The sequence below is a fragment of the Falco peregrinus genome, chromosome Z (genome assembly GCF_023634155.1).
Source record: "Falco peregrinus isolate bFalPer1 chromosome Z, bFalPer1.pri, whole genome shotgun sequence".
NCBI classification, from domain to species: domain Eukaryota; kingdom Metazoa; phylum Chordata; class Aves; order Falconiformes; family Falconidae; genus Falco; species Falco peregrinus.
Window position 1 is genome coordinate 47,588,730 of NC_073739.1, and position 26,165 is coordinate 47,614,894.

General features: G+C 37.6%; 1 protein-coding gene across 2 annotated transcripts in view; it reads left to right on the top strand.

The window, feature by feature from the left end:
* PCSK5 (proprotein convertase subtilisin/kexin type 5) overlaps positions 1-26,165 on the top strand; it is a 247,559-nt gene that overhangs the window by 85,939 nt on the left and 135,455 nt on the right. For both annotated transcript variants that reach the window (XM_027793522.2, XM_055791267.1), the window contains exons 6-7: positions 11,444-11,532; positions 16,588-16,760. In XM_027793522.2, the coding sequence (XP_027649323.1) occupies positions 11,444-11,532; positions 16,588-16,760 (262 nt within the window). The remainder of the gene's footprint in view (positions 1-11,443; positions 11,533-16,587; positions 16,761-26,165) is intronic.

Sequence of the window (26,165 nt, forward strand, 5' to 3'; positions counted from 1 at the left end):
AAGGAGGGAGGGAGTGACTGGTTGGGAGGTTAGCTGCCTGCCAGGATCAATACCCCAACCTTTTAATTATGCACTAGTTCCCAGGAGTAATTCTAGTAGCTTTGGAAGGGTTTCTCATGCTACCAGATATCTGAAGCATTATCTCTGCAAGCCAAATTTCATGATGAAGTTGACCACAAGGTCTGTGATAAGTTTCTTTCTGCATATGTAGGCATGTTCTAGTATAAGGGACTTATGCTCCAGAGAAGTATCCAAATGTGGACCTCTTTCAGAACTGCTGCTCCCACAGTTGCTGTGCTGATCCCTTAGTCCCTGTAAAGCAACACGTAACTTGACATCTGTAGCCACTGAAGTGAGTGGATGAAGTGTGGGGCAATGCAGGTAGAAAACAATTGAAGGAAAGTAGAAAAATATCTTCTTCCCTTCCGTTAACTCATGTCATTTCAGGTATTGCATGTAGCAACAGCAGATATGCTTCTCAGAGGCATTTGTAGTATCTGCATGTCAGATATATAGGACGCTTCAAATACATAGGAAACTTACCACCAGAGGAGGTGAAGTTCCCCTGAAAATCTTAGAAGTCAGTTTGCCAGCTATAAGATCAAATAGATGAAAAAATTAACCAAATATATTCCATCAGTTGGTTTCTTCATGGGCAATTAGGTTGCAGTGTAAAGTCTTCTGACTCACAGGGCAGACCTCTACCATGAGCCAGCAGTAACATGGAACAAAATACTCTTCCCTCTCACTACCTTAAACGCAGCTTGCTAGCTTATGCAGAGGTGCTGAGAAATTGCAGACAGAAGCTTTATTCCTGGCATTGTTTACAGCTGCAATATGATGATTTGCTTACAGAGCAAAGAAAATATGTAGAATTTACATATTTATTCTGAAAGTTACCATTATTAAGCTGTAGCTATTCTAGTAGAGGTGTTCCTTCTAGTTTCAGATTTGCAATTTAACCTCTTGGTACCTTTTCTGTAGAATGAAAATAGTGTATATTCTGACACCCGACAGTATGACTTTGAAGACTTAGACATTATAGGAAAAGGGGTTGAAATGCAAGCAGGTGGGAAAACAATTTTGCAGGGTTTAGTTAATCACTTTTCTCCTTTGCTCAAAAAGCAGATGACAGACTACTTCACCTGTGTCTATCTTATCCAAAGCTCTTATTTATGCTTATTGTGTAGATAACATGGTATAGCCAGTCCACAGTGAGCTTTCTTAAGTACAAGGATACCACTGTGGTTGTACATTTAGAATTTTCAGCAGCAAATATCTAGCAAGCTTTACGCATTGTGTCCCAGCCTGTGTTTTCTAAGGCTAATATCTTAGATAAATACGGGTGGATTTTTGTAGGAAAAGTAGATGCATGTCAGTATTCCAGTACTTACTCTAAAGCTTTTAAAATATTTAAATTATAATATATCAACAACTTTAAATAGCCATATATTCAGAAACATTCATAACAGTTCATTAGTGAAAATTCATAAATAAACCTACAGCTTAAGTTAAGAGGAAGCATTCTTAAAGCATACCAAGAGTTTCTGATTGGTGTAAAGTAATATTGGGTGTGACAGTAATTTTTGTTGCAATCCGAGGTTCCCAAATTAGGATTCATTTTAGACTCCAAAACCATTAAGCTATGCTCATTATCCATATAGTTGCATAAGAAGGATTAGTGTAAGGACTTTTTTTCCAAGTCTCACCTTAAATATACTTACATCAGGTGGAAATATTTTACTTTTGTAATTAACAAGGGTAAATTAAGGTGATATAAAACATTTTTAGAATGGTATAAGAATCTGTCTGCAAAAAAACCCACTTTTAAATACATTTACTTTTATGTCTTTCCAGTTGAATCAGTGCAATTTGTAAGTAAAGCAGTTGCTGATGAAGCAACACACCTGCTGACAACACCTAGAAACATCTAGTGATTTTGTGAGGTTTCCTGTTGACTTTACATTTTTTTCCCCATTTCCTTTTATAAAGATGTATGGGCATTTTCAGGTTTGGGTGTTTGTTTGATTGCTTTGGAGATTTTGTATTTTCAGTTAGAAATCCATGTAGTGCATTGACTATGAAAATTACAAGATGGCCTTTGTGTCACAACTGAGTTAAAGAAAAAGAGAGGGTGCCTCTGAGGCACCTGCTGGGGTTGCCTTCTAGTAAGCTGGGACCTGCAAGTATCCAGACAGCATTTCGTTGTCATAGGGCAGCATCATTTTGCAGATTTTAACATGAATATAACATTATTCATACTTTAGAGGACAGTGCATTGTGGCCTGGGAATATGAGCTGTCAGGGACACCATTTCATCTGCAGTTTCCACATTCAGGATTTGCTTTATTTCCATAGACAGTTTTTTGGCTCTCCAGCTATTACTGTCCCCAACTATGGGTGCCCAGCAACTCGTAGTTGCTCCTCTGAGACACAGGTTGGTATAGACAAAGGAATTGTCAAAGCTCTATGTCCCATGTTTTCCCTTGTGCTTTTCACTGTGTCCAGCATCTGATTGCTCTGTCTTTGGGATTAGAGTCACAATGATATGAAAGCATAACATGCCCAATGTTTAGTGCTTCAAACATTTTTCATTAATTCCCATATGATATGACAGCTGTTTATAACCACAACAACTGAAGCAAGGGAGAAACAGTCCTCCATAGTTGTGGACTATATCATAAGTAATAAGTGTGCTTGTGTTCACATGCAGAAGGTTCAAAAAATCCATTTGCTCAGCAGAAAAGTGATGCTAAAGCAGGTAATTTGGTGGTAAACAGTGAGCACTGAAACAGGGGCTGGATGTCAGCATTTTTGCCATAAAGACATTTTTTTCCACTATGTGGTTGGATATATTGCTTGCGTTATCTATATGCTGATATTGAACTGAAAAATGAGACGTGTCTGGAGGAACTGCTGGGGACATCAACTGCTTCTCAACGGGTGACCAAAGGCACATGGCAGCTGTGGTCAGCCTCGCACAGAAAGCCACAGAGAGGCAACCACAGACCCACGTTTATTCTTTCTTCTCCTCAAAAAAAGAAGGTGTTTCTACTTTGTGGAGACAAAGTGGATTTCAGCCTGAGATACCTGAAACACTGAATGACCCCAAGCAGGTTCCTTTACTGTTGTCATCTTCCGGCAATGTTAATATATATGAGAGGGATGGTGTCCCAGTTGAGAAGGAGGTGGTACTGGGAATGCAGCTTGTTCTGTTTGGTATTTCTAGTGACTGCCTTGTGAGGTTTCTAAGATTAGTTTATTTTTGTAAGAGTGCAGTGTTACTTTACTGTTGTTAAAAGTCAAGTAAGTAAGGTTATTGGCACGCTGCAGGATCTAAATTCTAGAATTGTGTTCTGTTTGCTGAGACTGTTGCAGACTGGGGAGAGAGTTTAATTTGTGTATTGGAAGCAGTAATTCCAAGTGTAAAAATATTAACTGATTTAACCATTTTTACAAGGTGATTACAAGAATTTTTCTTGTATAAAAATACATGTCTGATTTTATCCATCTCCTGCCCACATTAACTTTTATAATGCAGTAGTTCCCCTTACCATTTTGTTAGCCATGTTCCAAAAATATTTGAAATTGAGCTTTAATTTGTCCTTTTTTCTTTATGTCACGAATGAACCAATAGACCATCTAGTCTCACAGATTAAGAATGAGAAAAGTATAGGCAGATATTCATTTCTTCCCAAAACGTTTGTGCTACTCTATTATTGGCTGCACTCAAACAGGCATCAACCACTCTCATATACATAAAAAGATTGCCAGAACAGCTTGCAGCACATCCTCCTTGTTCTATGACTTTTCATTCCTTCTACACCCTCTCAACCAGCTCAAATTAGGTTAAAAAATAATCTTTTTGCTTATGTGGCAGAGGAGCATTGCAGTCTAAGCATCCTCATATTCTTCAGTTTCAAAAGCAAATGAAATAGTCCTTTTGAGTAAGTTTATCCAAGTAGCAATATGCTTTCTGAGGCAATACTGGCCTTGATGTTGCTGCTGAACAGGTTTAATTCCAGTGCACAGGAACTAAACTGTACTGTTTTCACTTGTGCTTTGCTTTAATGAATGACAAGAATTGGACTTCCTGCCTTGCTTGCTGGCTTTTGAACTATTTTATTTCTTCTCACCAATGCCTTTTTCCCTTCAGAAGAAAGGCTGAATTAAAATTTTACCTTGGATTAAAACATATTAAGGTATTGGTAAATAATTATTTTTATTTTTAATACATAAAATGATATATTTGGCTAAATATATTATTTGTTGTTTTTGTTTGCTACTTATTCTATGCCATATTTCATTAGCTCCATCAGTCCTATTCATTCTTTTTTTTGCCTCTGGTAGAAAATACAGAAAAAAAGTGTATTTGTTTTCTACATTCAGATTCATTTGCCCACTCACAAAAACAAACCTGTAAAATGGTAACTAATACTGTTGAAGCACAGTCCTTTGCTGAGCTCATATCAGAACTTCACACTTGTGACAAATTAGCTGCTTACTGCTAACAGCTAACAAATATAGAGAGATGGGCAGGGCAACATTGCTGTTAGCCATGCTGTCAAGTTTTAAGATGTACATGTCTGAGATGTGAAGTGTTCTCTGTGTTTCTTTCAGTGCTGACACCTTTGATTTTATTTGTGAGAAATTGATGAGATATTTTCAAGTTACTCCTTAAGTAACTTCCCATAATCATGCAAACAGTCATTAGCCTTGGGGACCTTGACTCAAGACAGCTTCCAGTCCTGTGCTGTAACCACATTACAACACCATGTTGCTCAGAAACAGGATCCTGTCTGTGATGTAACACCCAAGTCTTTGGCATTTTTCCTGATATCTCACATTAAAGATTTGTGTAACTTGGTTTCCCCATTAATTCTGTCATGTCTTTCTCCACTGTTAGTATCCAAATATCTGTCTTTTGTGAAATAGCTTTATTCTTATTATTTTTCAGCTGTAGCAGTTTGTGTTTTAAAGGCCTAAAGACTGAGGTTTTCCTTGACCATGTTTTAACTTCTGACAGTTCCTTTATATCTCTTTTTTCAGATGTTCCTAGAACAACATCCCAGCATAGTGCCGGTTTGGAAAGTATTTGTCATCCTCCAGATTATTAGAGTCCATTTATATATGAACAGGTCTAAAACATTATTTCTTCTGCACTACAGAAGACATTACTCTGGGATGCAATAAAATGCATTTCTGATGATTGCTGTTAAAATACATATTTTCTCCAGCAGTTATGATATTGTGGTGTCTCAGTTTATCACATTTTCCTGTTTACAAATATCTTAATGTAAAAGAGATCTTGGAAAACATTTGAAAAATCAGGTAAAGAGTTTTGCAAGAAATAAATGCTAGATCAGTTATTTTCCTATAAATAACAGTGGCTACCTAAAGTTCTGTTCTTCCTCCTCCCACAGAGGTTTGAAAATTATTTTGACATTTAAAGTTCCTTTAGTCCTATAATTTTCAATGTCCACCAACTACATAGTTTAGTTCACATTCTGTCCCTGGGATTCTACTCTAGTTTATAATAAAGACTACATAATTTTTTTTCTTAATATTTTTCTTAATATTAATGCATTGTCTTTATGCATAGGGAGTAAGTTTGTTGCATAATTATGTTGAGAAAGGAAGTTGCTGGTTATCAAAAACAGGCTGTTCAAGCACAGCCTATTAAAATGTACATAACCTTATGTAAACTGTTAGACTGTCTATTCTAACCTTTTTGCAATTGTTTAATATTCACTCTTACAATATGTGCAGCATAGAATTTGCGAAGGATATCAAGTTTTCTTCTTTTTTGTAGACAGTTCCCTGCATTAAAAAAACCCACCAAAACAAACAAAGAAACCAAAAGAACCCCACCCAACCCCCCACTGTTTTCTTCATTACTTTACAGACTAATTCCTGTGCTGAGTATCTCTTAGAAAACCTCAGTAAATTAGTGGTGTGCCCGCAGATGTTTGTGATGGGCCTGCATTGAAATACCCCAAAACTCTTTTCTCCTCAAGTTCCCGTGCTGAAAAGATTCATTGGTGACAGGTTGAAGTGGGCTGGACTATAATGTTAGTGTCATGAAAAACTGGAGGGCCTTAGATCCTCCGGTCCCCTGAGCTTTTTGTGTTCTGAAATACTTGATGAACTCCAGAAGAGTAAAATACAGCAAAGAAATGCATGGTCAGCGTGTTTGTGGAATTCAAAAAATAGCTGTGAGAGACAGAGGCTCTGCAATGCAGAGCCAATTGACATGGCAGGGGCTTTTCAAGTTACCAGCAGCTGTCTTCACTAACTCTTGAGTATTTCCTTACTCTAAACATTCAGAAGCGAGTTTAATTAACTTTTATGTTAAAGATGTTCCTGGTGCCTTATACCTTCTTCCTTTTCTGAAAGGCAAATTAGAAGTGATTATTGAAAGGTAAATGTCTTATGTTTCAGTTATGTTGGTGGGATAGGGAGTGACTATTAATCACAGAACATGCGCCTTTTCTCTTTCCATTGTTGGCTGAAATGCTGAGCCATTTCTGTCTCAGAAAAAATCTGTTACTGAAAAAAGTTACTTTGTGTAACAGATTAGAGCATAACTCTTAAATTTCTCCTATCTTATGCTTAGAGAACCACAGAAAGACTGTACATTTAGCATCCAGGTGATACAGGTATACATGCATGCAGCAGAAGAAAAAATGAATATACACCTTTCTATAGAATTTATTTCAAGTTCTCCATATAATAGTAAGGACATCATAAGGCAAAAAATTTATCTTTATTAAGGTTTTCCTGAGTAGGTCTTTGACACCTTACTGACTTACTGACATACTGATAATGACAGACTGACAAATTTCCTTCTTATAAAAAGAGAAGAAAATCAATCTTAATTGCCTGCATATTTCTTTGTTCTTTGTGTTCTGTCTCACTCATATACAAAAATGAAAATAAATACGTTTCTGAAAGAGCTGTACATACTTGCTGGGAATGGAAAAATTAGCTAAAGCGGTTAAAGCTAGGCAGAATCATAAGAGACGGTTTTACGGTGGAAAGTACTGGTCAGCTTTATAAACATCTAAGTCAACTTTTTTTTTTTCTAAGATAATGCCTGTGACATCTTACTTCTTTTACCTGATGGCCTCTTGAGCCTAAATCTGTCTTTGAATATCAATTTGTCATGTCTCTCCTTATGAGACAAACAACAAGAAAGTTTTCTTTGTGTTCCTCTTTTTTTTCCTTTTAGACTCCAGGTAGGAGACACATTTGGAGATGAGCAGAATATCTCATAACCAAGCTTTTTTTCATTTTTCTATTCTGTGGCGCTCTATCACCCTGACATTAACACAAAGGAGAAGTGCAAAACCTTTTAGCTGAGTGTCTATTCAAAGTGCCATTTAATAGCCTGGGAACTTACTTCCCTTCAACATAAGCTGGCAAAGGATCCAGTGAAATGATGCATCAGCCCTTAAAGTTTATCAAGATAAAGACCTTTGTAGAAGGGCAGTCATGGCTTTCTTCTAGGACTGCATTAACGTTTTAAACAAGTTGTACGTGATGCAGGCATCCCACAAAGGCAGGAGATCGTTGTGTTTTGATATACATACATTCACAAAAAATGCGAACTGGAAAGTGCCTCTTGTTTCACCTTTTGTTACTGGTTAAAACTTCTCCATAAGCTGTTTGTAGTTTGAAATTTCCAGGATCTCATGATCAGTAAAATTTTTCATAGCTTTAAAGCAGACTTAATCAATTTCAGGCATCAGTTTCATCATATTTGTTTATCAGGTTAGTTAAGAAATTAGTGTAACGATTAATGACAAGGCTTTTCTAATTTTAACTGCACAATTCAGAGTCTGTTCCAAACTGTAAACCTCAAGCAAAAATCTAGGACAGGGAAAATTAAAAGCAGTGTGGCAAGAACATAACTTTTTATATGCAGATTTTTTAGAAAGTCTTCTCTTTCACAGCATAACTGAAATATTACTTAGAGGACCCATAAAAGATAACATATTAAACCAAATTGAGTTGCGTATATGATTAATTCACACAGTGGAAAACTGACTGTAAAAGGTGCAATTTTATACGTATGACCTTGAAATGAATGAAACATCTTTTGATTTTGTCATTTCCATTATAAATATAGGATGCAATTACCAATAATCTTGGCAGAGAAGCAAGGGTCTAAGATAAAAATCTGCTTACAAAATAAAGTTATACCATTACTGGACTTAAAATATGATAAAGGAAAAGGATTTTCCAATATGTGAAAACTAGTGAAATACTCTGCAAAGTTGATTTAACTTGCATGTTGTAAAACTGTCCATAGACCTAATTATTTCTGGGTTATGCTTTTTTCTATGAGAAATCTACCTGAAAATTCTTACTGTGCTTTAATTCAATAAATGTGTGTTATGGTACTTCCACACCAGTCCTTTAAAAAACCTCGACTGCTTCTTGCAGAAGATACTTCTACCACAGCACCTACTTCCACTTCAGTGGGAATTTAGGCTACTTTTAATCCTGTTACTGTGTCACACTGTGATCCCCCTAACCACCACACATCCTTTCTGTTTCCCCTCTACAAACATTACATGGCCCTGTGGTGACTGGAGTGTCTTTGGTGATCCAGTGGAAATCTAACCCTTTTAACAGCGCTTGGTGGATGCAGTTAACAAAGTAGCAAATATCCGCAAACTCTGCTGGGAGCCATGGAGAAACCTGAACCGTTTCTTCCACGCTTCTTCAGGCAGCCTTCCTCCTCTAGATGTGGTTTATATTCCTTCCATCACTCCTTCCCAAACTTGGTACCTGGGGTGGGGGGGGGGGTGGGGTTCTTGCCAATGCAGTCTCCCTCTAGGAAGCTGTGGCTTGGCCACATGCCCTTCACCAGGCAGGAAGTGATTTATTTTATCAGGCTCAGAGAGCTGGGGTTGTTCAGCCTGGAGAAGAGAAGGCTCCAGGCAGACCTCATAGCAACCTTCCAGTACCTAAAGGGAGCCTAGAGGAAAGCTGGAGAGGAACATTTTGAAAGGACATGTGGTGACAGGATAAGGGGTAATGGCTTTAAACTAAAAGAGGATAGTTTACATATGAGGAAGAAATGCTTTACTGTGAGGGTGGTGAGACACTGGAACAGGCTGCCCAGAGAAGCTGTGGCTGCCCCATCCCTGCAGTGTTCAATGCCAGGTTGGATGGGGCTTTGAGCAACCTGGCCTAGTGGAAGGTGTCCCTGCCCATGGCAGTGGGGTTGGAACTACATGATGTTTAAGGTCCTTTCCAGTCCAAACCATTCTGTATGTCTGTGATTCTACATACACTGAGGTGATGTATGGGGGTACTTCTACATTTCTAGAGTATAGTCATCCATGCTTTGATGTTTGAGTGATAATGCCTCTAAACTTCTATGTAGCACCTAACAGAATCATAATGAGAAAATGGGAAGTTTGGGTATCATGTGCCTTGTAAGTAATTCTTAAGACTGGTGTTTTCCTATAAATTTTAATACACTTTAAAAAAAACATTACTTTAAACAAACACAGAGCTAGAACCCTATTTGAAAATAAAGATGAAGAAGGATCTTTTTAAAACTTGTTTTCATCTGCCATTCCTGAATTATTTACTTCAGGTTTTTCGAAATAATTATGTAACAGGATAAGGCATTGGTTTATCAATTAGAGTTAAATAGGCTTTCTTCAAATGAAGAAAATCAAGCTTCATATGAAAAATAAACTTAAAATTCAGTCTTGAAAAATTATCTGGAGAAGTTTGGCAACCAAATGATGAATTGTGAACAGATTATTAGGAAATAAATTTATATACATATAGTTGTGAAACCTTGTTCCAACTTTAGGATTTATCAGCATGCAACTTGTCACTTTGTGAATAAAGAGTACACTTTTTCATAGCTTTTTTATATATATATATATTTATATATTACTTATCTGATAAACTTTATTATCTCCTTTGAAATTCTAACAGGTTAGCATTGATCCCTTATGCTACTTTTGGGGGGGCTTTTTTCCTCTCTTTTTTTCCCTAGTCCTATTTGTTGGTGTTCTTGTTTTACATTAATTCATTCCAAACAAGTTATCTTAGTGTTTCTTATCTGTGTGTCTTAAAAGGTTAAGGGAAAAAAGTTGCATTAATAATAAGGAAATAAGGAGTCACTCTAGCCAAAATGAGCTGTACCAAGAGAAAGCAATGGTGATTCTTGTCTGTAATATGGGTGTCAACATTAATTCAAAAAAACCCATGTTTTCCAGATGTCTGCGTAAGCAGCCTGTAAGTTGCCACCAGCAGGATTGCCTGTGTACACAACTAACCCCACTTAGCCTCCTCTGAAGTGCTTGCTATGTTGTTATCTATTTTTTGCTTTGACTTTTTAAACTTCTTTCTTTGTGGCTACCCAAGCCTTATCTTTCTGTCTTGGTCTCATCAAGTCCCAATCTCTTTTCCTGTCTGCTCTGAAACTCTGTGTCTCCTGTCTGTAGCAGATCTCTAAAGTTCCATGTCTGCTCCTGTTTGTGTTAAATTTCTGCAAGCAGCTGCTTAACTGCACAAGGCTAAAGGCAAAAGTCACTGGTAGAAAACACCCTGAAAAACCCATATTGCAGGCAAAGACTGCAAAAAGCAGGGACAGCTTTCCTACCGTGGTGGCTGTATGGATGACCATTGTCACCTTGTAGAGAGCATGGGTCAGGGCTAGGCAAGGCATCCTACCATGGCTTTGCACAGTGGGGAAGGGGATGGGCAACCGGTGAAGGTTTTGTGCTTTCCTTCAGCAACTTCTTAAGATAATACCCTTGCAGCCCAACTCTATTTACAGGCACAGTGTATACCTCTGATGTGGAGGGAACTTCAGCTGTTTTTTCTGTTCCCAGGAAGGCTGCAGGCTTGCAGGTTGGGCCCAAGACATAACCAGATATGCCTACATGGAAGTTTTGAGCATACCTGGCACATAGCCAGTCTCAGACTTGCCTCTAAACAGCACGGTGGGCATTGGCACAATCTCATCTTCCTTGTGGAAAAGTGTGGTACACGCAGTGCCTGCTGAAGGTTGTGTGGAGGTCTACATGCCAGCCACATGGGTGGTTGTGGGAGAATGCAGGACAAAAGTTCTTTCTATACTCTGAGATTTGGTTCAAAATCAAGAACTGGTATTCAAAACTTCTTTCTGTTACTGGAGATTATGTATCACCGTTGTATGCCTTTGTTACAAACTGCGCATATTTCCAGTGGCTAGAAAGCCTACCATGACGAGATTAATATGACTGTGGTAATGGTGTTAAAATGGGCTGAGAGGAATATTGCAACATGAGTATGAATCACTATGAGGTATTGATCAGTGCAAGACATTGTGGATAGTTGTGCTTTTAGCACCTGAGGATGAGCAAAATCAAAGCCTTTAATCCCAACAGTCTGTGTTTACTCGGAAAAAATGTTTGTCTGACTACAGGCATGGAACCCGTTGTGCTGGAGAAGTGGCAGCCACGGCAAACAACTCACACTGCACAGTAGGAATCGCCTTTAATGCCAAGATTGGAGGTATGTGAAACAATCTCCCACCACCAAAAAAACAGTAACCAAAGAGCCATTTGTACTAAATGGTACATTCAGACCTTTCTCAACGAGAGAAGGAGATTTGTATGTATAACAAACCTAGCTGTGTTAGCAAGTAAATCTCAGTTGTAGAGTGGTCGTTAAATACCAGTACTGAAGGAGTTTGTCTCTAGTGACACTTCTCCAGTGCCCCCTGGAACGCTGCCTCTTCAGTACACACAGAAAAAGCGAAAGGGAGACCTTTGATGAAAACACAAACCCCAGAATTAGGACATTTGGGTTTTCTCACAGATTCAGAGCCCTGAGTGAAGAACTTTGACAAACCAAAAGTAAATGTACACATCAGGAATATTGCCTTGCATATTGATCCCACACAAAACTGTCAAAACAATGTATTTTTGTGTTGTTTGGCTGTGGTTGAAGAGAATTTTCTTTTGGTCCCGCTGATCAGATTATTGCCTGAATTATGAGATTTAATCATATTTTTTTCATTCAGCCAAGAGAATGGTTTCTGTGAATTCTTAGTCAACATCTGCTTAATTAGGACCATTGGCTTAATTTCTGGAGGTAATTACCAAAATGTCATCTGTGTGTCTTCTAGGCTGTAGCCTGCCTGTGTCAGATTTCAATTCTTTAAGTGAAGTTTTACACTGAACTTTTGATGAAATAATGGGATTGGTATATTGGCTTTCAGTAGAAAGACCTATAGCTCAAACTCATTAATTGTTGATTTTCTTTCACAAAATAGAGTCCATCTGTGAAAACAGAAACATGTTTACCTATATATCCACCAGAGGACAGTTTAAAAATGTGAGCAGGCAGAGTTGAGGCCATGTTTCCACAATTAATAGTACTGTATCTGTTCTCTACTGGATCAGTACAAGTTTGATCCAAATCAAATGTGAGCACAGCTGCATTTCAGATTAGCCAAAGCACACAACATCATCTTAATGTCAGCTTTCTGTTTTCCTGCTGGCTTCAAGAGGACAGACAATACCTGATCCAGCATAAAGTTAGAGTGATGCAGAAATACAATTTCCCTTCAGGTGCAGAGTCTGCCTGCACAAAGTTACCCTGTCAAAGTGGTTTAGAAAATCTGAACTGACGAAGAGAGTGAGTTTGTGGCAGATGAGCAAGTTGTCTCATATTGACGTGGCATTTGGTCGTGTACCAGCAGCTATGAAATCAGATTTATTGCATTGTCAAACCAGAGTCAGAGGAGAGTTAGTGCACCGACAGAGATAAAAGATGGCTTCTGGAGAAGTCTCGTTTGTGGGTTGGATAGTCACACAACCTGCAACAGCTTGGGCATGTCATTGAAAATTTCTCCATTAGTAACAATTGCTTCTGAATAGGTTATTATTTATTAAGCATTAGGAATGTGCAATAATGATAGTTTATAAATCCTCCAGGCATATTAACTGAGTCACAGCCTTTTCTAAATATGGTGCAAAAACTAATCAGATGGTATGATGCAGTTAGTGTGAACAGTAAAGACTGGATATATGTGCCTATTTATTTAATTTTTTATTTATTTATTTTATTTATTTCTTTATCCATTTGTTTGTGTATTTATTTATTTATATAGTATCAAGAATATGACAGCCTTCAAGAATTTTCAGTGGTCTAAGTGAAATAAAAATTCTGTCCACTCCATTTATCACCATGATTTTGTAGAGCCATCGTTAACACTGTTATTCAAAGAAAGCTGGAAACTGGGTAACAAGTGTGTAAGCCTCACTTGAGGTAATGTACCACCTTTTAAAAGCATCAGCAGTTGAAAATAAGACTTCAGGAGTCTCAGCAGATAATCTGCAGAAAATCAGAGGCAAGAGCGAATTCCAGGGTATTGGGAAGGGAGTTTAAACTTCCTTTCCCACTATATGCATATATTCAAGAGTTTTGCTGCTGCTACCTCTGTTTGGTGTGCCTCCCTCCCTTCCCTCAGAGAAGCCATAAGCTACACATGTAAATAGGCAGTGGTTTTGTTTTCTCTCTGCAGGCCAGATAGAGTGTAAAAATGTTGAATCATATTATGCTGAACTAGTGTTTAGCTCACTTTTTTCCCGGGGATTTAAAGACCCTTCAGGGGCCTTCTTGGAGAAGAAACTAGAGTCAAGGTAAAGCAATTACATTCTCCTTACATTGAGGAGCACCTGCTGACAGTGATGTTGAATTTGCTTCACCAAGATAAGTATTCTTTACTTCAAACCGAAAAGCATCTCTGGACACGTAAGGGATAGTGAAGAGATAAAGCAAAAGGGAAACGAAATCCTTTCCATTGATAATCCATCAAATACTGGCAGCTGAACAAATCCGATTAATGATCTTTGTGATGGAAAGCTGTTAACAAGATATCCACCAGTAATGGTCACTTTTTTCCTAAATGTGTTTGTACTCCTTGTCTCATTTCCACATATTGAAAAACCTCTGACCACAAATAGGTCAGAAGATCCTTAGTAAGTCTGAGCCTTCTCCTACAATGGTGTAAATGGGGATGTAATCTGCAGATAAGACAATTCGAGTAAAATTGCAGTGTGTACCTTTAGTTCTTTTACAGGTTGTGACACGTTTCTTATAAAAAAAATATGCACTATGCCTGCGATTTGTGCTTAGCTAAGCTAGCTACAGGCCCTTTCACTAAAAGACAAACCAGTGCACCAAGTATTTTTTTTTTAATGTGATTCTGCAGTAATCACACATGGCAAATTACCACCTACAGAGCTTGTGAGACTTTTTATAGGAAGGGATGGTTAGTGTGTTGTTATTGTTGCAGACTGATTGTGGAAGTTGCAAAGCATCTGTGGGGATTTGGGTGCTTAGTTACTTGGCTGGGCTCAAGTCCTGACGGGAAAACAGTTACACTGAATTATGGCACAACAGATGTACATTGTCTTCAGCTGACAAGGAATTAGTTCAGCTGTTTCTTTAAGTTTAAATCAGATGCTGATTAAAAACAAACATTTTAAAAGAAAACTTGTTGAGCTCAGTTTGCGTGTTTCCTGTGGTTCATCAAAAGTTTGTTCTGACTAAAATGCCACTTAGGTTTTGGCAATTACTGCAAATATTTGAAAAAGTCTAAAGAGCTCTGAAGTCTTAGGTAGAACACTGCAAATGCAATCTGTTAATTGCCTTCTGGACAGCTTTTGTTTTGCTATCACCACATTCCAAATGCAGTTTGGAGATTTTGTGATCGGTAGAATTAACTAATCCAGACATTTGGGGTGGGGTGGAGGGGGAGGGCGAATGGAGGGAAAGAGAAAAAGAAGAGAGAGAAAGGAATTATTTTTATTTTAAATAGCCAATGAGACCTCTGTTGTTCCAAGTCACCCTTGAGGCATGTCTGTCAATTGTTGACCAGAGAGAGCAACACCCAAGTCACAGCCTTGTCTGTATTCCTTTAGATTTGACCATTTCACCATGAGCAAAAAAAACCCAACCAACCTGATGTGAATTACTTCAGGTGCCTGTGGCAGAATTTGGAGTTATTGTTCACAGAGTGCATGTAGTATTATTTAGGCATGCTACACAGTAACAGAGACATAAAGGAAAGCTTTATTTTCCTTCTTTCAAAAGCAGTGTACTTTTTATTGTCTTTATTTAGAACTAAATATATTTTAATGTGTTTGAAAGAAACTGAGAACACAATTTCCACCCATCATTAATTTTCTGAGATTACACTGAGGAAGAAAAATAAAACCTGAGAATCCCAGTTTCTTTAATGACTTTTTTAATAAAGTAAAGTTCATAGTGAGATCACTGTTTGTAAAAGTTTATTATCTCACAAAACACGGGCAGCTTTTGTGTGAACTTAGAAATATGATCACTTTTCATTTCTGAGTCAATTAGAGTAAGGAAAACAATAAGACCCTCTATCAACAAAGCACCCCCCATACCTTCTGTTAATTGGAAGTTACAGTCTTGGTAAATACCCAAGTAACTTCAGTCAGAGCTCATGAGCAAAATTAAATGTGTCTGTAATTTAAAATATGTAAATTTGGTTTATAAATAACAGTGGCCTTTTAAAGGAGAAAGAGTGTCAACCTTGTTAATTGTTGAAATAATCATTAATCTGTACTATCATACTATACAATGCTAATTATTATTTAGTATTTAACGTCCCTGATCAAATGTCACACTAGCTGTTTATAGTTCCTTTTTCTTGCTCAGGTTAAAACTGGCATTAGTGGTTTTCTGAGTGAGAATTAACTTCAGCTAAAGTCTTATAGTAGTCAAAAGAACGACTTTAACATTTTCTTGTTTTCCACATTTAAATTACTCAGTCTAGTGATCTTAAAACATCATGATGCTGTTCACTTTAAAAGGGCTAGCACATTGACTTGTCCAAGCCCGCATGAATGGATTCTTTAAACACAAGAATTTCAGATTATACCATACAAAAGCTGCTTCTGCACAGAGGAGGATGTTCACGATATTGTAGTTTCAGGTTGAATAATGTTACATATAGGATATTTGTTTCTAACTTCCTGTAATCGTCTTGCTGCTGTGTATAGTAGTTGGTCTGTACACACAAGCCTTATCCCCAGTTACCTCTTTGCAGCCTCATGCAGTGAAAGAATGATCCCATGTTTACCTGTCAGCAGAGAACCTTTCATTACATCTGTTGACGTACTTAGGATTGGGAATGACTCATAGTAGGTGCTGCAGTTTCACTGCAGTATTAAAAAAGAAAGAAAAACATGTTATCTTCAAGGGAGTCATACAAACATATCAAGTCTTTTTTAAAAGTTTTCTTTAGTGTAAAGTTTATGTTCAAAGGCTGTATAGTGGATAAAGGACTTGTAGATAATTTCTAAAACTTGAAGGCCAAATATTCCCTCCTTTTTGTATTTTTTTCATCTAAAGACTTTTTTCCATTGGGAAAACACATACCCAAACAGGTTTCTGTTGCATTTTTTTTTACAACAGTAGAAATCCTTATGATCATTCAGTCCAACGTCCTACACAAAAATTTTCCCAGGTACGAGGGAGAAGTATTTTGAATTGGTTGGTCCTGTTCATTTATCTTTCATTTTGAAGGTGTACGGATGCTGGACGGAGACGTGACTGACATGGTAGAAGCAAAGTCTCTAAGCCTTAATCCCCAGCACATCCACATCTACAGTGCCAGCTGGGGGCCTGATGACGATGGTAAGACTGTGGATGGACCTGCTTCTCTAGCACGTCAGGCCTTTGAGAACGGCATCAGAATGGTAGGTTGGCATCAAACTGCATCTCCTTGATCTCCTCTTGTGTGAATGTGTAAGGCCACACATGCCCAGTGTGTGCAAGTGCACAGCATGGGGAACAGGAAAAGATCTTGAAGGAAAGAAGGAGAGTTTCTTTTGCATAAAACTAAAACCACATTTTCCTTCTACAGTGACCTTACAATCAGTCCTTCCTGAAATATCAGTTCTGTTCATTTTCAATTGGAATACATCATCCTCAGTGTCCTTTAAAACTGTTCTGAGGTAATGACGTAATTTTGCAAGAAAAAAAAAAGAGACTGAAAAATGCTACTTTGCACAGCAATGCCAAGTCATCAAATCTGAATTGCAAAATTGCAATGGAATTTAAAACAAAAGTCTTGATTGTTTTGTCTTCTTTCTTCGTTTCTTCCCTTGCTTTATTTTGCTTGATTTCTTAATGGAAGTTTGATGATTTTGATAGGGAGTTGGGGGCTAAAAAAAGTCTACACCTGTGTTTCTTTTAGTGTTGCTGTCTGGTCTCAGAAAACTTACACCCTGTTTATAACTTCATATACATTTCTCTACTAGTCTGTGCTATTATATTTTCTCTGTGATATAGCCCAGAGATCTTCAATAATACGACACACAAAATCCCAAATGCCCCTATATGAAAAATCTAAGACCTTTACAATTTTCTTTAATAAGTTACTGTCAAACAAATAAGGCCACAGAAGGAAATGAGTAGTTAGAGGAATTTTTGATGTCAGAGGATGGTTTTAAGTTCTTCCTTTTACTCTCCTGCCTGTTAAATAGATCAGGGAATTCCTCGTCTTCCAGCACTCACACCTCTTTCCACTATATAGGGCTGGTGGAAAGGACTTGAAAGCTTTGCATTCAAAGGTTTGAGCATTATTTTGAATGCAGCAGAAGACTAGCTAGTTCAGTGGTGGGTGGCTCTAGGATCAGAAAAGAGGGGATTAATACAAAGCATTTTTTATAAGAGACTGAAACTGTTGGACCAAAGCAGAACTGGAACATAGTTACTGGAATGTGGTAACACTGCAGCAAGATTGGAAAGTGCAGCTATTACTGAAGTCAATGAGTGTTTTATCCAGGTATGCCAAGACTGATTTTAGTAAACCATAGCTAACATTCAGCTTAGAAGATTTGTGCTATGTTAAAAGACAGTGTCTGCCACTAAGAGACTATATTAATTTAAGGTATACCATAAAAAGCATTCATAACAAGAAATGGGGACAATGGGTTCAGAGGAGTAATAGGCAAAGCTACAAGAGCACCTGGTCAAGCTGACAGGCTGTATGCACAGTGCAGTTTTGGGTGATTTACAGCATACTTGACTGTAAGTTATAAATAAGTACATCATAAAATTGATACCCAGTATCACCATAAGCATTGCCTAGCAGCACAAGCCTAGGAAATGTGAATTCACATCTAATCACAGCTGCATCCCTGGCTTATTTTGGTTTCCTTGATAAAGCTGCATAAATTTCTTACTCTCACCCCTGTTTTCCTTGCCCCAATGTGGATAATAATACATGCTCAACTACCTAGCAGGTAAGTTATAAAGAGGAATTACTGAAATACTAAACTGATGACAGGAACTGTGTGCTTCCTATGCCATGTGATGTTAGAAGACCTGTCTCTCAAACTCAGTTCTGTCAGTGCTTTACTAACCATGCAAGCCGCAGACCACTGCCTTCCTTTCACTTGTTCATGTGATGACCATTCGGTGTAGGGCTGCAGATTTACACTTTTGTTTGTTGTAGCTTATGTAGTACATGAAGCCTATCATAATAAAATACTCAAGCATGTACTTAACTTTACCCTGCAAAAAAATTCAGGGGATTCACAGTTAAAACACATTCAGGGACACCAACAGATTCTGCCCAGAGAGCTTGGCTGTATTTAGTAGTTATTAAAATAGTTGTTGAAGTGTTTCTAGAACAGTATAACAAGTAAGTAGAAGGCCAAATGAACCTCCATTATTGCTTCACATGCATTATCGCTCCCCATGTAGGACGGAATATCAGTGCTTCCCATCACCCAGCTAGAGTTTACTACTCTTTGACAGTGACCACAGAGAAGAAAAAAAACAAAGTGAAGAAAGGGACCCTAATGGAACTACAGGATGCAGGGGAACAGGGAACTTGAACAAAATAAGTTTTACGTTTAAACATATGTATGTGCTAGTTTAAATGTCATACTTCACATATGTAAGACAATCATGAAATGTTCAGGCCAAATTTCTGTACCAGAAGAAGTCAGCCATTTCCTCATTGAAATCTCAAAACTGGGGATAAATCCGGTATAAATCAAGAATGCGGAATAATTTGCCAAAAGCACAGATCTTGCCTATAAGTGTTATTGTTCCATTATTATTATAGCTGTAATATGAGAACATACCCTACAGAACCCAGATGAATTTCATTTTACCAGCACATTGTTCTATATTTTTAGTAAGTACCAGTATATAGTGGAAATGTGGCATTTAAATTTAAAATTCTGAGGTGGCCTTTTTTCTGATAACAATGCAGACAAAGAGTTTGGTATATTTTTTTTGAGAAATAGTGGAAGATGCAAGTCAAATGATTATTTTTGCAATTTAGCTTCTATTTCGTTTTATTGATGTTTTGTTCTACCCAAAGTTGCCCATGTAGAGTTGAATGGATCTAAATATTTCCATGTATTTGGAAATTTTATCTAGCTCTGACTACAAAAGCTTTTTCATTTCTACTAAGGAAATAAAAGTGCTTTCCAAAACTTACATAAAATCATACTGATAAGAAATATACCATTTTTAAGGTTAATCTCCAATTTTCATTATTTAAAATGTAATATAGATTGAAAGATTGTAAATGTGTATCTCAGTTACGACCTTCCTTGACAGACTTAGTTTCCAGACCAAAAATTACTTTAAGATGAACCTGTTCGTGTTCTTTTTAATAAATCATGCATTTTCATGTTCAGACAAAGGTATTTTTTTTAATGAGACAAATGGGGGAAGAAAAGACAAATTATCTCTGTGCCAAAATATTCCTAAAATCAGATCATTGTCCAGCTAGATACCTACCAAACACAGATTTCCCCAGGTAATCACAATGATTGTGCAAATAATGATAGGCAGGCAAAAATGCTTATTACATTGTATACAGATCTTGTCCTTCCTTTTTTTAGAAGTATTAAACTGAACAACAACAGTATTATATGTAGTATAGCATCTGTGAGGTAAATTAAAGTAACATTGGTACAGGAAAATTTGGCAAGACCTTTCAGATCTACACAAAGATTCAAGATTGGTATGTTTCATCTATTGTGCATATGCACACACAACTGAATATTAACTTTTTAAAACAGAACAGCAAAGGGAAAGGTCAAGATTTTTTAAAAGCATCTGAAAAATTAATTATGCTTGGCTTGTTAAATTAGGAAAATCAAAGGTGGTACTGAATAATAACTTTGATTAGAGTATAATTAAACTGAATTATCACTCTTCTTTTTAACTATACTTATGAAATGGATGCAAGAGCCACAGTTTCTTACTCAGTTTGCTGAGAGACTGGGATCCATGAAGAAAATGCCTGGTTTATCTTTAGCGCATATTATTCCAGTTAACAGCTCATGCAGGGTGTTTTAGAACTATTATTATTTTAAAATGTGCTGAGCTAATATGATTACTCCTTCCAAATTCTGCAGAAAATAACAAAGATAAATGACTGTACAGTTTTTCCATAGAGTCCCACAGAGACAGCACATGCCATGAATTGAAATAGACAAATCTATTTGAAAAAAGCATACTAAGTAATAACTGAGTTTAAAAAATGGCAGCCTAACCCACAAGTTAAGTATGCTTTAAAAAATTCTGCCCAGGATCAAGGTAAAGGAAGAGGAAACCAATTTTTAAACCTGTCTCAAGTACCGTGATTTCCTGTCATCTTCAGGGTGTTTTGTTTAATTCTATTGAATTTGCATACTTGAGCTCAAAGAGAAACCTTGGAGACTTGGCTATCAAACAATTTCTATGCAAATATAAAAGCTCCCTTTTATACCATGCTTCCAGTTGACAAGGTCCTTTTCTTGGAAATACTGTAGTCATAATGGTGGAAAATACTAGAGGCTTGTGTTTAAAATACCAATGTATTAGAAGTTCTAGACCTAATAATCTCAAAAATAACTCCATTAAAATCATGGAGAACTTGCCTGAAAGAAATCAGATGAAGGGCAGTATATCCAAAAGTGACATGTTCAAGAAAAGATTAGGTATGCAATGTCACATTTCACCCTGTGTTCAAGAGTAAACAGACTTAGCATTGCAAAACACAACTGTGGCCAAATCATGTCCTAAGGCTGTGCTGAGTCTGGGACAAAAGGGAGAACACAAAAGCCTTTTCTTGATTCAGAAAGATAAAACCAAAGTACCATTAGATTTTAAGATTACTGTATTTCACAGTCTATAAGCACAATGCTATAAGCACTTTAGAGGCTTAGACTCCCTGATTCATGGCTCTGTGTTACAGCAACTCAGGCTAGTTCATTTGTATTCATACAAATAAGCCTGTTTTTTCTGGGATCACTCTCAGCATCATTTGGAAAGTAATGCATTTCAGATAGTCTGACTTGTTCTTTCACTGCAGTTTAGTGAAGACCTAACAGTTAAGCTTCTGGGTGTATGACCCTGGTTGATACGTTGCAGGATTTCAAAGAGGGCATTGTCTCACCTCTCCAAACATCTTGCCAACTGCATGCTTTATGTTGTTTGTTCTGCAGTACCCATCAGGTAGTCCAAATCAGCGACAGGGCAGGTCATCCTTAATATAACCTAAGAGGGTGGAGAGGCAGGGAAATCTACATGGAAACTTCTGGATTTCTGCCTGTGTCGGCGCAGGGGCTTTCATCTTACTGCCATGACACTGTTCTGTTTAGCAGGCTGGACACAAGCCAGAATGTTTGATGGACATTAATGATCAGATGCTTTGTGGCTGAACCTCTTGTAAGAACTCGGCTTGATGCCTTCCCTCCCATCATCACTGCCCCTTCTCATCTCTCTCGCTTCACCAACTTTGGCTGAAGCGTATGTGTTCCAAGTGTTTGCTAGGAGCAGAAGGCTCTCTCAAAATCACTAAACAAGCCTCCTACCCACATGCAAGAGAGAGAAAAGTAAGGGAATAAAAAGGAAGAGAAGAAAAGGGAAAGGAGAAAAGAAAGAAAAGGATCTCTTTTTTTAATATTATTATCACTATATGCTTCTCCGAAAGTGGAAGAGATTGTATATAATTTGCATGTGTCCAGGCAAAAGTTTGCTGCCTGTGTTGTACCGCAGATGTTTCTATTAAAGTTATTTGTCCTGTCATCACTTCCCTGCATCGTTCTGAGTAGGCTGTGTTGCCTACACAAAGAGGAGTTACTCTGTTCTGCTTTGCCAGAGAATTGCACTATAAAAGTCAAAGACAGAAGTTACTGCAAGAAGATGTCCAGTCAAATCTGTCAAAAAAACTTCCAAAATGGCTGTTGTTTTCTACATTGAGCTATTGTGGTGCACAGAAGTTAAGGCCAGATTTTTTAAACTCTGTATTGCATTAGTTCCCCTTTTACAGCTGCCATTTGAGACTGAATAACACATATCTGTGTGTACACATATCTCAGTTCATACAAAGATACATTTTGCATCCACAAGACCTCCTGTGCATTTCTAATTAGTTGGCCTAAAACAACTTGTTGACGATCAATCAGAAGAATTAGCACTGTGCTTGGGGAGGGTCTCAGAAAACACGACTTCCAGTGTGCTGATGTAACCCAATGTTAGGTCCTGGCATTGTCTGTTATATGATTTGCATATATACCATGCATCCCTATTGCATCTTATGATGCAATAACTGAACGTGTGATGTTATAGTTACTTCAACATAGAGAGTTAAAGTTTGGGTGGCTCTGTGCTATGGGTGGATGCTGACTATGTACCCGAACTGGAAAAGTCATTTTAACATGGTAATGTTAATTATACATCTATATATTTATAACATAGCATTTTTACATAGTAGTTCTTCCTTCTGAGGTCATGAGACATAGCACCATTGGCTTGAAATAATATTTGTAGTTTTAACATCACAAAAGGTGATTATGATTCAGCAAAACTTCATCCAGTTATTCCTGCATCAATATCCCTGTTTTCTTAATCTGTTATTTTCTGTTTTCTGTACATCTTTTGGGAAGACTCAGTCTTGACTGAAACCTGTTATGTCCATGGCCATTCAAGTCACTAACAACCTTCATGATGAAAAATATGTAGCTTGTTACTCATCTAAATTTCTTAGTTTCCTTTCCACTGTAAAATGCCTCTTCTGCTATATTTATAGTACATCTTATGGTGTTAGAAATCTCCACATGTAAGTAATTACAGGTTTTGGCGAAGTTATCTCTTGGATAAATTAAATTGGAATATAGGGACACAAGACAGGAAATGACTGTGTAGGTCATCCAGTATAGTTCTCTACTATCACAGGCACCATGTCCTATAAATACATTCAGCAATTTCTATTATAGAATGAATTAGAAATGTTTCCCCTCATTTCTGCTGGGAGACCATTTCATAGCCATCACTATTCTACTGGTTAGATACTTTCTTCAAAGTTACAGCCAGGTTACATGAAAACTCATGTGCAGTTTTCAGCCCATTTGTTCCTGGGCTGAAATCTACTACAGCTTAAGTAACTTTTGTCCTTCCATTTTTGTTTCTGACATATTTATAGAACAGTCCCCTCTCAGACTTCATTTTGATGTGGTAAACAAGACACACTCATTAGTTGCTTAAAAACCAGGCTGTCCATCTCCTTGCTTGTCAGAGTGGTGCTTCTCTCCGCATCTTCTGGCCTGAATTCTTTTCCTGAATGTAGGTGATCATAATTACTAGTTTGACTAACATTTTCTTTCTTTCTGTGTCAAAATCACTTGACCACTTTGTTTCTCTGGCTCATCCTTAAAGCACTCTACTCATAACTTCCTTAACCCTTATGTTTCTCCAGCACAGCCCACATCATCTCCAGTGCAAACATTTCCATCCCCACCTCATTGTTACATTAACCTTAATTTTCTTTTTTTACTGATTTCTTGGAGGGCTCATCACATGTTTTACAGAAACCAGACAGACTAGTTCTAATACAGTTCTCTGCATAAAAGAAGTTATCAGAGAAAACAACAGATTTACCTGCAATTCAAAAGTGGATGTTGCATTTTAACCTGTTCCATTAATGCTCATACCTCTTACTCCGTCTTTCAAAATCTGTTCTACAGCCTTAACAGTAATGTTTTGTATATTCAGTTTCCTTCTGCTAGTCAGAATTTCCAAACCACAGTTCACGCCTGTAGTTCTTTCTGAAACAGTTTCTGTTGCCCAGCATTATTTTTCAAGTGTGGATACCAGAATGGGGCATGGAAGTTGTAGCCTTCTCTATGCACACGTAATAGTGTTTCCCTGTTCCCTGAACATGTTCATATTCACCCTGCTTACCAATCCAAGGAGCGGACTAAATTTTAGGGTAGCTTATTGCCAGTTGGTTGTCTTCCATGACCCTAAACCCCCTTTCAAATTCACCACTTTCCAAGAGTTTGCCCACCCTTCTGTATGTCTTACCAACAACCTTCATTTCTAAGTATTATTGCCTTGCATTTGGCTGATATACATATCTTAGGATGCATTAATGGCTTCCCAGATGTGGTTTATACTTGATATGGTTTAGTTGTCTCCAAACAGATTGCCCAGCAGAAAGCAGGTTAGGTGACAACCTTACACATCATTACGCTAATAATAATTCTTTGCTCTACCGTTTGCACATGGTTAGCAACTTTCAGTATTCAGACAAAGTAAAATTAGGGATCTTGCCTTCCAATAAATTAAATGCAGTTTAGGCTCAGTGATACCTGGATTTAGTGATGGACTTGGCAGTCCTGGGTTAATGGTTGAACTTCATGATCTTAAAGGTGCTTTCCAACCTAAATGTTTCTATTATTTTATGATCTCATGAACTTTGATGCTACGCACTTTATTTTCTTTTGGAAATACATAAACAAAGCTAACCTTCATATTTCTCTCCTTTGCTTTCTGTAAAAAGTGAGCTTTTTCACAGACAGTCAAAGTGTAGTACAAAAAAAAAATGCAGAAGAAGGAATAATATACCAGAAATGTTCTTACATTACATTAAATGGAATATACAAATCCTAAAAGGCAGGAAAATTTGGAATGAGAGTTACAGGAAAATATACCTCAAAATGTCCAGTTTCCTTACAATGTCACAAAGTGTACTGGAAACCAAAACTGTTTGGTTACCTCATCCCATCTCACACATATATGGAAACTGTTGTAACAAGCCAGAACAGCATTACTGCTTTTGGACTTGTCAAAAGTGGCCTCTAGTGTTGGGTGCTCAGCCTGAAACAGGTGATATATTTGAACATAAAAAACCGCACCATTCTTGTTGTGGTGTAAATCTTAATTTGCAAAGCTAGTACAGTAAAGCAGCTTTGACAAATCGGTCTCTTTCCATACACTAAAGTATGTACATTTCACAGAGTGCATTTTTGAAACATGAATATGGTTACTTTGAATGGGAAAATCACGTATCTACTTTACTCATACACTTGAACAACAGCAGAATCTATGTATTTCTGTGTGTCATGTGGGAAAAAATGTATTTCTGAAAGGCAAATTGCTGGAAGTTCAGCATCAAGAGTTTTCTGTGCATGGAATTTAACATAAGTTTAAGGCACAAAACAGTGAGGGCAGTGATTTTGCACGCAGCCTAAGTGTTTCGTTTCTTCCTAAACAAATGCTATGGGAGACAAACTGCACAAAGCAATTGTTGCAGTCAGTCTGCAGAAGTAGAAGCAAAGCAGACTTATTTTCCTACTCATCTACTGACGAGCTACATTTGCAGAAAATTTGAGATTCTTTGTTGAACCCCAGAAGTTCAACAAATATCTCAAAACCTGAAGTTTTCTGTAAGGAAGAGTCAGATGTAAGTAGTGAACCAAAAACTGTGTGAATCTGGTGGCCATGGACTCCTCTCCAGTGTTTAATCAGATGGCAGTATAAAGGCAATGAGAACTTCCTGAACCTGCTGCGGGGGTGGGGGGTGGGAGTGGATTGGGCGTTGTCCAACCCATATCCAGTCCTAACAGAGATACCTTTCTTGCATACTACCCATTTACTTTGGCTTTGCATGCAGAAGCAATTTCACCTATCATTAAATAAAGACTTCTTGTGCAACAGAAATTCTGGAAAACCCAGCCCTTGTTCTATCACGGGTGTTTACAGTATGCAGCTTGGTTTATCCTGGTAAAATGTCAGCAACAATAACAATAGTAATGATAATATGCAGAGATAGCCTGAATCAGAACCGTGATTCATGCAGCCCTGTA